The 11,985-nt window shown below is 39.7% G+C and overlaps 1 protein-coding gene across 1 annotated transcript; it reads right to left on the bottom strand.

Annotated features, from left to right (window-relative positions):
* Positions 1-4,551: 4,551 nt before the first annotated feature.
* On the bottom strand, positions 4,552-10,293 carry LOC105911654 (toll-like receptor 13). The gene is made up of 2 exons (XM_031558980.1): positions 10,210-10,293; positions 4,552-7,937 (listed from the first exon to the last, which is right to left on the bottom strand). Exon 2 carries the CDS (start codon positions 7,808-7,810, stop codon positions 4,940-4,942), a length of 2,871 nt encoding a protein of 956 aa, XP_031414840.1. The 5' UTR covers positions 7,811-7,937; positions 10,210-10,293; the 3' UTR covers positions 4,552-4,939.
* Positions 10,294-11,985: the final 1,692 nt, after the last annotated feature.

The following is an 11,985-nucleotide window of genomic DNA, read 5'->3' as shown; positions in this document are numbered from 1 at the left end:
TTTGCGCTATACAACATCCGCAAAATCAGGCCGTACCTAACCCAGTATGCCACCCAGCTGCTGGTGCAAACCTTGGTGAGTTCCCGCCTTGACTACTGCAACGCCCTTCTAACGGGCCTGCCGGCTTGCGTGGTGAAACCATTACAGATGATCCAGAACGCGGCGGCGCGCCTGGTGTTCAACCAACCGAAAAGGGCACACGTCACCCCGCTACTCATTGAGCTCCACTGGCTGCCGGTAGCTGCTCGCATTAAGTTCAAGTCACTTATGCTTGCCTACAGAGTGCTTGCTGGTTCTGCTCCCACCTACCTAAATGCTCTTGTAAGGGCAAATGTTACACCCAGGACGCTGCGCTCGTCTAGTGAGCGTCGTTTGGCACTGCCGTCTGTGCAAGCACGGCAATCCAAACTATTCTCATTTGTAGTTCCACGTTGGTGGAACGAACTGCCTAGTACTACCAGAGCAGGGGCGTCCCTCTCTACCTTCAAGAAGCTTTTGAAGACCCAACTCTTCAGAGAGCACCTCCCTTCCTAACTGGCGCCTTGACTAGCGCTTAACTTGCACTTCAGCAGCTACATTCCTGCACTTCTTTTTTCTTTCTAGGTCGTTTTTCTAATTCTTATGTAAAGTAGTATTTATTGTTACACCATGTTTTTTATTGCTCTTAGCTTGACTGTTCTCTCCATTGTACGTCGCTTTGGACAAAAGCATCTGCTAAATGACTAAATGTAAATGTAAATGTAAATGTAAATGTACTTAAGGTTCCCTACAGGTGCCTTTCTGATGAAAAATACTCATGATGTGCCCTCTTACATACCTTTCAAAGTGGTAAAACAAGATGAAGGGCCCTTACAATGAGGAGAAAAAAAATCCCAGTGAAGAAAATTTAACTGACTTGAAGTACCCTACCGTCTCCCTTACAACATGCCCTTAAGGGCAGGCTTTCCCAAAGTGGGTGCTGTGTCCACAGTCTAGGGGTACCACAAAATAAGGTGATAAGATTTTGAATTTATCACTACAACCCTGCTTACATTCAAAACTAATTTTATTTTTGCAAGAGACCAATACATTAGCCTAATATCTAGCTTGCATTTTAATGTAATCTCATCTGCACTGTCCCTTTTTTATAATTTTTTTGGTAGGCCTGGGCGAACTAGGGTTACAGCCCCAAATGTTTTCTGAATTAATTTAAAAAATAGTCCCAGAAATATCCATCTGTCATTCCAATCATGCACTAAAGCCCTCATAAATAATATGATAGCGTTGAACAAAAACACAATTATGTTTTGAAGCAGCAGATCTACTTAACATTACTTCACTGAATTTACTGAAGCAAGACTTAAAAGCTAAGGATATAAGAAGCTTTTTCAAAAAGGATGAAGGCAACAAGGCACAGGTGAGGCAAAAGGAGGTGGAGGAATAATTATATCCTGCTTCTGACCGTTTGGGTAAGAGCCAAGTAACAGTTTAAATCCTCCAGTTTAGTCGATCTCCAGACAGCACTCTTTATAGGCCCATCTAAACTTCGGTTTACCAAACAAAGGCTGATGACTATTTAATCATACATGATGTATCATAGCTTTTTGAATGGTGGTGGGGTCCCATGGGGTGCAGTAGGTGCCCATCCTGCCCATCAGCTATTGGAGGCACGAGGCTCCTGCTACAAAACATGGCAACGACAAGGAGATGAAGTGCTTAATTACACGCTGACTCTAACTGGCATCGGATTGCGATGGTGGGAGGAGATGTAATTCATAAACTTTTGTTTCTTTTTTTGTAGACACACACACTCAGATTAATTACCAAATTAAAGCCCAGGACAGTTGTACGCAGCACCCCTCATCTCACCACCCAGAGGGAGTCAGTGGTCCCCAGCCCCTACTACACAGAGCATCACAGCAGCTGGAGGGACTCAGTTGGCCTTTGCCTTTATTTTAAACATTTTCTTGCTTTCCTGTGCGTGAGTGCCTGCACACACACACACACACACATCATCTTCTAATGCAATATCTCAGTTAGTACTCTTAAATCCGTATTCCTGCCCCTAGTTTAACCCTTGCATGGAAAAGCACGGGAGGAAAACCAGAGACAGGATAGAGATAAGAACACCAGCAGGGTGGTGAGAAAGTCAACCAAATGGAGCAATGCAGTTCTGGGATGTTATTATAGGCACAATCTCCAACCCAGATGGCTGTGAAACACACTGTGAGAAGGTGAAATCCCCCCTTCTCACCAAAATTGAGGTGGACTCATATTTTCCTACAAGAGCAGGAGAGACTTGGACTTCCCCCACTACAATGGTTGGGTCTAATTGGCTTGATTGGCCCAACTAAGCCCAGGTGGCAGGCTATTTAAAGGGTGCCTCAATCATAGCCAGGGAGAAGCATGGGAGGGGCATGGAACTATTTGAGATGCATGAGAAAACACTCACTGCTGTGAGGAAGTGTTAATGGTGTTTAGATGTGTGAACACTGTGTAGGTGTAATTGGTGCCAGCCTCACATGGGAGTACCAGAATATGTAGGTACCTTATCTTGTGAGCAGGCGCCAGGTGTGTAAATTGTGATACCATCACCAAGGTTTACTATCCTTTCCTATCCTGACACCAGCACCAATATGTTGGTAATCTCATGCGATTGGATAGGCATCAACCATTCAACACAACGGCAATCAATTAATTTGAACACCTAGGGGGCGCCACAAAAAGGGTAGTGTCCTCCACAGAGGTCAAAATACAGATAATCCACAAATCAGTCTCATTAAATATATCAGTCTCATAAAATAAACTCCTCAAAAAAAGTTCGGAAACGTTATTTCGGTCGATTATTCCTCTCTTTTAATAATACCAATTGGTTTTGTATTTTATATCGTTGGAAACCCTGATTAGTCACTATTACTACGAGGTACAACTTGTAAGGATCGTGCATTCGTGGAATGAGCAACACAGCTAACCGTGTGGGTAGCGGCCCAAATTTTTTTGCCAAAATCCCCTGCAATATTCTTCTGTTGGTATTCAGTGAGATATCGGAATGAGATTCTGGAGCCAGTGGCGATCCCATGTCTCCAGAATCTGGGACCTAACTCCATCCTCCAGGATGACAACGCTCGCCCCCACAGAGGCAGGATCATCACAGAGTACCTCCAGAATTTGGGAGTATAGAGGATGGAATAACCTGCCGTGAGTCCAGACCTCAACCAAATTGAATACTTGTGGGATCAGCTTGGGCGTGCTGTACGTGCCAGAGTGACCAACGCAACCATGTCAGCTGACTTGCGACAAATCCTGGTTGAGGAATGGGATGCCATCCCACAGCAGTGTGTGACCAGGCTGGTGACCAGCATGAGAACGAGGTGCCAAGCTGTTGTGGCTGCGTATGGATTTTCCACACACTACTGAGGTCCCTGACAGTGTAAAATGAAGTGTAAAAATGGCCAATATGTGTTGTTTTTTCCTTATTACTGTGGGAGAGTGCAATAATCTAATCCACCAAGCAACTCAAAACGAGAGTGAATACCAACAGAAGAATATTGCAGGGGATTTTGGCAAAAAAAATTGGGCCGCTACCCACACGGTTAGCTGTGCTGCTCATTCCACGAATGCACGATCTTAACAAAGAATGAATGCCTCCACTTGTCGCTAACCTAACTTCGCTAGCTAGTCAAACTTTAGCCATTAACGTATACCATGAAGGAAACGATTCAAATGTTGTGTACTATCATAGACCTTCTGCTAGTTTGTTAAGTTTGACTAGCTAGCGAAGTTAGGTTAGCGACAAGTGGAGGCATTCATTCTTCAGCAAAGTCGGCAACCGGAGGACTAAACATGGGTTTACTTTACACTAGCTTGCAGAAAACAACTATTTCGTATTATATCAAAAGTAAGTTTTCTTGCTGTACCAGTTAACAGAAACACCACAGCAGTATTCACTGTAAAAGCTGCTACTTTAGCTCATTCAGAAAGCTAGTCAACAGCTCCCTCATCTAGCTCTGACAACTTTTTTTCTAACAAAGTTCTGCTGAGAATGACGGCGTTTGGTTTGACAAAGTTTTGTGTGAGGATGACGCCGTTTGGTTTGACAAAGTTTTGTGTGAGAATGACGCAGTTTGGTTTGACAAAGTTTTGTGTGAGGATGACAGAGGTTTTTCTGAGACTGAAGCCGTTTCGCCTGAGTCTGACTATTTTTGGTCTGAGACCTGACGCCTTTTCGTTTGAGTCTGACACTTGAGTCTGAGATCTGAGGATGTCCTAATATGAATACCGTAACGGCGTGAATTTTCTGCAGATTACCTCACAAACTGGAATGCTAATGGTCTACAAGGCTGCAATTGCTGCGAATCGAGGATCCTTTGATTAAAAGAAGTAATCACAAATTATTTTGCTCTTTTGTGTATATGTTTATTGATTACATTTAGTCATTTAGCAGACGCTTTTATCCAAAGCGACTTACATATGTGCGACTTACAATGTATACACATTTTACATTTACACTGATGGCACACTGCACATCAGGAGCAATTAGGGGTTCAGTGCCTTGCTCAAGGACACATCGACAGGGAATCGAACTAGCAACCTTCTGATTACTAAACGACTTCTTTACCTCCTGTACCACTGCCGCCCTATGATTAATTGATTAATACTGAGTGTTTTAGCTAAATAACCAATGTACCTACATACATACAGTAGGCATAAGTAATATAACCTATGAAATCATTAACATTTTCCTGTGCTGTTAATTTGTATGGTCATGTCCACATTTTTCAGCATTTAAAAGAGAGAAAAAAAGTTTAATGTAAAATGTTCACATCAGCATTCATTTAGTAAAAGAGTTAATGAACTAAACAAACTATTACTGCAATCATAGTTTTAACAATGATTTCATCAGTTAGGTCAAACTGAACATGAGCTTAAGACCTTATCCCTTGACAGAATCTGACAAGGTTCAAAGAACATTCTGCACATCACTGAGGGAATTCTCCTCCTCAGAACCCCTTCTGGCACCGAGGGCAACTCGTAGTTTCTCCCAAAAGACCCGGGGGTCCTGTCTCGCTTTGGGCCAGCTGAGGTATGTGCACTTCTTCACGAGGCTCCTCATCCTGTAGTATGGGGACAGCCGATAGGTTGGAATGTCCTCCAGGAACACCAGGATCAGAACATCCTTTTTCTCATCGAACAGACGGAAGCTGGCCACCTGCACTTCCCTGGAGCACCACTCACTCTCCAAGTAGTGTTGGCTGATGACGCAGATAGTCTTACGGCTACCATAGATGCCATCCACGATATTGTCCACGATGGGCTTTCCTGGTTGGAAGTCCTGGTGGTGCAGACATATTCTCCATCCTTGTTCCCCCTCCAGTTTGGGAAGCAATTCACTAGTAACCCACAGTTCATCATGTGCGTTGTAGGAAACAAAAGCATCATACTGGAAACCACATGACTTGCTTGACCCCTGCCTTTTATAGTCATAGAGAAATGCCAAGAAGAGATAATAGACATAAACTATTTGCCTGTGTAGAAAGTGATAGATGAGAGAGGTGAACAAAGTCAGAAGCACAAGTAAAAAGCTGGATATGTAAAAAAAAAACGCTGTATCTTGTGAGTTACACGACTGTACATCTAGTTTTAGAAGTTTAGTTTCTATCAAATTGGGAGGACTATTACATTCATATTTATTAGCTGCAAGTACTTCTGTAAGGTCATCCTCCTCCACCCATTTGATGAACCAAGCCATACTGCAGTCACAGGTGAAGGTGTTTCCTCGCATATCGAGTAGCCTTAATCCAGGGAGAGACTGGATAATTGAGTGATTGATAGATGCAAGTTGGTTTTTGCTGACCTGCAAATAGTAGAGGTGGTGTAGGTTTGCTTGCACAAGAAAATCTAAAGTTTTCAGGTGGGTTTCTTCTAAATAGAGTTTATAGAGTTTTCGCAGGGGCAGGAATATATCAGGAGAAAGAGCCGTGAGGTCATTTCCACTCAAGGCTAGTTCGGTGATCTGGGTGTTATCCTTGAACAAGTCTACATGTAAAGACTTAACCCCAAGATTCTGAGCCCAAAAACTCTGTAAATGTGTCAAATTCCATAGAAAATTTGAGGGCAAGAAAGACTTCATTTTATGAGGAGACTGAGATAAAACTGAAAGCCATTGAAGAGATTTTAAATGAGAAAAAGGAGCTTTCCTAAAAGAATCTTTTTTCAATATGTGATTTTTCTGTAAATGCAGTTGTAAAAGATTTGAAAGTCCTGAAAAAACATCTGGTGTGAGTGATTCATCTGTAATTTTGTTAGACAGCAAGTTTAGTACTCTCAAGCTACTTAATGCCTCAAAAGTCCCGTTATCAATTACTTTGATTTTATTGTCATTTAAACGCAAAGAAGAGAGTGATTTTAAACCACTGAAGTCATCAGTTTTAAGGGAAGATAAGGAGTTTGAGCTTAGTTCCAGATGTTCCAACTTTGCAGGACCATTTTTGAAAGCTCCTCCTAAAGAACTAATATGGTTTGTTCCTAAGTATAGGCTTTTTAGATTTATCAGGTCTTTAAAAACACAGTCCTTCACCATATTAATTTTGTTTCCATACAAGTAAAGATTTTTGAGATTGGTAAGATTTCCAAAGGTGAAACAATCCAATTTTTCAATTTGATTAAATACAAAGTTTAACGTCTCCAACATGGATAGATTATGTATCATATTTGGAATGTATGAAAAATTATTATAGCCCAGTTGTAAAGAAGTAAGATTTTTTAGTGATGCAAAGACATTTTCCAGATTGGAAAGACTATTATAGTATAGATCCAATACCTTAACTTGAAAGCATTTCTCTAGCCCTGTTCCTGTTAAGTTTCTGATTCTGTTATCTCTCAAAGTAAACTCTGTGAGTGTTGGAATCAGACAAGTGCTATTTATGAGGGATTTTGCACGGTGCACAGCACTCAGTGTTAGCTGGGCCAGTGACTTATTAAATGCTTGCAGTATGGCATTGGATTTCACTTCTGAGACATTGACACCAGCCATTTCAAGCCTCTTTACATTCTTAAAGAAATCTGTGTTCAGAACTTCCCATTTTAATCCACCATTTGAAAAACAGAACGACAGATCGACTGCCTCAAGGTGGGGGAAAATATCTGCACTAATCCTGAAAATGTTTATAGGATTGTGCGCTAAATTCAACACTTGAAGTCTGAGGGATTTATTTGAAATATCAGTCGAATGAAAAATTGAAATGTTGTTATGTGCGATATGGAGTACGTTCAGTGTTTGTATCCTGAAAACGGGTTGCATTGATTCCACGTCTCTTAGCTTATTGCCAGACAGTTTCACACACTCAAGGTGATGGAAGACAGAAAATGATGAATTTTCAATTGTCGAAATGGAGTTATTCTCCAGGAGGAGCAGTTTAAGATTGGTCAGGCCATTGAAGAATTCATTTGTTATTACGGTCAAACGGTTTTCACTCAGGCACAATTCTGTTAGGGAAATCAAGTCTCTGAAAGCTCCTTTCTCTACACAAGAGATTAAGTTGCGAGAGATGTTTAAGGTTCCTAAATGTATAAGATTTTGGAAATCCCCACTCTTTATCACTGAGATGTTATTGTGAGCGATGTTTATATCAGTTACGTCGAGTGGGAGTTTTGGTGGCACCTGCTTTAGATTTTTTTTGTTGCAGAAAAACTTTACATGACCTCTGAACTGCTTTGGGTCATGTACCATGCAGTCCCCATATGTGAATCCAGTCACGTGACTAATACAGATCACAGTGTAGAGAGTAATGCAGAGAGGAGCAGTGAACCATCTGTGCACAGTGGTATGCATGGTGATGCCCTTTATCTTCAGTCCTCTTGTTGGGGTTGAAAGCCTCAATCACATCAGAAGACTTCCATCCAATGGCATTATATGACTGTGCCAGTGTTAACTAGATCCAGGCAGCGATCAATCGAGTCTGTAATGGAAATAACAAGTATTATTAAATAATGAATATTATTATATAGATATTATGAAATAATACATATTAAATTAATATTCCCTTATGACATTTTATTAAATCAAAAGAATATCATTCAAACAGGTGTTAAAAATTGTTTAGTTTCTGAAAAAAAGCTACAAATAGTCACCTACAAAGCAAGTGTTGACACATTTAGTTACAAAACGTTATACATTTAGCTTAGTCTTTCCATAATAAAGTATTATTAATAATGAATATTATTATATAGATATTATGAAATATTACATATTAAGTTAATATTCCTTTATATATTTTATTAAATAAAAATTAAATACATTTCATTTTAGCAAAATAATCTCTTTCAAACTGGTGTTAAAAATGGTTTAGTTTCTGAAAAAAAGCTGCAAAGCAAAGCAAGCTTTGACACATTTAGTTACAAAATGTTGTACATATATAGCTTAGTAGGCAGTGGTTCTCAAACTTTTTTTGTCATTCCTCACTTGGAACAAGGGGGCCTTTTCAAGCCCCACCTGTCCCTCATCGCTCCAATAAAATGGTAGGCCAAGCTTAAAATTATCTAATTTATTGAAATAACGATAAGTTCTAAATCTTAATCAATAACAAGTAACATCAGTTCACAAATATAGAAAATCAATAACAAAAGTAACATCAGTACAGAAAAAGAGAAAATAAAAGTGCAATGGTGTCAATCCTTGCCTCAAATGGGCTGAGTTCCAAAAATAAAGAAAAAGGGCCTACTATGCAATTGTGTTATCAATTGGCCAATCTTAAAATCTCCCTTGTACGTCGCTTTGGATAAAAGCATCTGCTAAATGACTAAATGTAATGTGTTGTAAAATTGTCAAATTTATTGAAATTTGAAATTTTCTTTTAGGTTGATTTTTTGGTGGATTAGCTGTCTTCTTCGCGAATGGTTCTCAATCGACAACCTTTGTATTTCGTGTCACAAATGTATCCATAACGTCAATATTAGCCTATCGCCGACTACACTTTCATGCTCCGGGAACGTTTTTTTTTTAATTGTCCTGCTGCATTTAATACGCCAACGTCAATCGAAATTTTCGCACTATGGTTCCAGGTTGAAACCATAATATTTAGAATATAAATAAATAAATGTATAATAAATGTATAATGTATAATGGAGCAACACGTAGGCTACAGGGTGGGTGTGGTAGAGCAAGAGAGAGAGAGAGAGAGAGAGAGCCAGCGAGAGAGAGAGAGAGAAGGGTGATGCACACGGATAGATCAGATGTAGCGACCGGAGTAAAGTTATGTTGCTGTAACGTTGAATTCTGTGCAACCAGTGTGGAGAATAAATAATCTGGCCAAATCAAGTTGCAATTAATTTGCTCATCAACCGCAGACCGAAGGGAAAGTGAGATAACCCCAGAGTTTAGAATATAGAACACTTCGGCCCTGGAGCAGTACACAAAAGTATCCCCTGTAATCTCATGTAATCTTTTCCTCAGCATACACACTGTCAATTTCATTTCTCAGTGTCAGTTCTCAGTTTAAAAAGCAGAGGAGGCAATTCATGCAACAAGTTTATTCTGTAATCCATGTCTAGGCTAAAATCATATCAGGCTTAGGGAGTTACTAGATACATCACATTCAATTTCAAAATAAATGTAATTGTAAAAAATACAGTTACTGTAATCAATTACAGTTACTGAGAACAATCAAACTAATCAACTAATCAAAAGTAATCAAATGTAAGAAGTTACAGTACTTTTTAATTAGTAATCTGTAGCCTTTAACATTTCAAAAGTAACCTTCTTAACCCTGGCTAAATTTTTTCAGGTTTGTTTGGTTGTTGTTTAGTTCTTTGATGATAACTTCCATAGTTAGCTATAACTTCCCTTTTGTACCCATCATATTCAGCTTTGTGTTTTTCAGCACAATTTCACAACATGAATGTTCTTTTTTGTTATTGCTGTTTTTCATCCCTTTTTTCCCATCGAAATGAATGGTCAAACATTTGCCTTTTGTGACGTTAACCGCTCTTCCATGGTTACATGGGTCTTTGGCCTGAGCTAGCCAGAGGGTAAGGCATCTCATTTTTTTATCTTAAAATTAGACAGTCTTTATTTTTGTGAAACTTGTATTAGACTAATCTGTGAGCAAAATTAAGACTGGCCTAACTACAAACTATCTATGTGAAACAGGCCCATTTAAGACATGAATAGTAAATAGTTGTTGTTGTTACATTAAGTATAAATGTTACATTGATGTTTCAATGCTTACATACCACTGGTCCTTTTCAGGTCTATGTTGGAAAAAGTTTTCCTTCCAGGCAGTGTAAGGAATGATTAACCTCACTCTTCTGTGCTGGATTGAGAAGTCTGAGACTCTCTCTCAATGAGACACAAGTCTTCAGATGTCTAAAGGGGAACTGAGTCTGATGCACTACCTGAATAAATGGAAGGAGTGGACTTTTCAAATTCACCATGAAGGGACCGGCATTTGAGAGTTAGTTTAATAAATATATTCCATAGTCAATAATTCAATATATCTCATTCCTAGTGGTAATTTTAGTGTTATTTGGAAAACATGAGAAGTGGAAAGTTGGAAAGTGAAAGAGATTAGGTGGAACTACACTCAGTGAAATCTAACTCTCTCTCCTCCTCTGGTGCGCATCATTGAAAGAATAAACCTGGATCCTTGGTTGTTCCTCACTTTGACTGAGTCTCCGATAATTGGGATAAAATAATTCCTATGAAGTGGAGGTTCCGACCGTGAGATATTACTTCTTGTATTTGAGATTTCAGTTCTGCTGTAGAGATCCTCTTCACCCCGTTTGACACAACACTGTGGTAAGTACTTCAATTCATGGTACTTACCTAATCTTGGGAAATATAGGAAGTAGAATCCTGTGTAAAAACAGATTTTTTTATTTTTTTATTTGGGTGATTTTCAAGAAATTGACAAAACACTCTAGTTTTGGGTCTTATAAGATTCTATGTGTGGGTATTAGTCCAAGGCGGTCTGAGCTGTACTTGTTGACATACTCTATTTGGTTTGCTTACCGCTCAGATATTATTCCCAAGACAATAGAAGTGTTTGTGGTCATAACGGGTGTTTGGAAAAAGGATCTTCAGCGTTTTAATATTTGTACATTTGTAAATTATTTACATTAGATTGTGGAGATTCAGTCTTTTGAGATGGAAAACCAGGATTCAAGACATAAAGTCCCTTTGAGTGTTCAGATTGCAATGGCCAGTGTGGGAAATTATATAAAACATGAGAAAATTAAAATTGAGATGATAAAAGATAGTTTTCAGCTAGTATGGGGAATCAGAAAAGCTAGTGAATGGGTGTTAGAGATTAAGTCTGAAAAGAGATATTCTCGCTATCTCATGAGCAGATGGACAAGCGTTCACAGGGTTTCTTGGTGGAATCAGACGGCCAGCCAGCGGCCCTTCCTAGACTGCGTGAAAGTATGAAACAGAATACTGACAAGCTTCAAGAAATTGTTAAGAATTTACTGGGAAAAGTCCCACCTACTGATGTTAAAGATCCCAAAGGTATTGCAGATTATGCCAAGCTAATAACTGAAGGTCAGTGTGGATAAAGCCGTTTTACAGGTAGAGGAGAGGTCTTTTGAAATTGCCGCTGTAACGGATACTAATGTGCCTACAGCCCCTCCCCCGCCTCCGGATTTGAAGCCACAAGTAAACTTGTACTCCACTGCTCCTTTTGTTTCACAGAATGTGTTATCTCAGATGCCTCAGATGGCTCCGATTAGGCCTGTGACACCAACAGAGGTTCAGGACAATGGGGTCCAGGGTGTTAATGTTACTTATAAATGGACTATGAGGTGACTTGGGAATGGCTACACCTGCAGCGCTTAGCCATATTTTGCAGCCTCTGCCGCCACTTCAAACACAAAATCCAAATGTTGATTTCTGGGTAAAGTTAAAAGATGCCGTGATTACCTTTTCTCTTGAATATAGTGAGGTAGCTACTATAATTAAAGCCAAAGCCCCTTTGGGCTATGCCTCACGTTTAGCTGATGCACAGTGGC

The sequence above is a fragment of the Clupea harengus genome, chromosome 21 (assembly GCF_900700415.2).
Source record: "Clupea harengus chromosome 21, Ch_v2.0.2, whole genome shotgun sequence".
NCBI classification, from domain to species: Eukaryota; Metazoa; Chordata; class Actinopteri; order Clupeiformes; family Clupeidae; genus Clupea; species Clupea harengus.
This window is presented reverse-complemented; position numbering and strand designations above follow the sequence as displayed.

Coding starts and splice junctions, on each gene's coding strand:
- LOC105911654 (XM_031558980.1), bottom strand. CDS start 7,810: ATGCATACCACTGTGCACAGATGGTTCACTGCTCCTCTCTGCATTACT.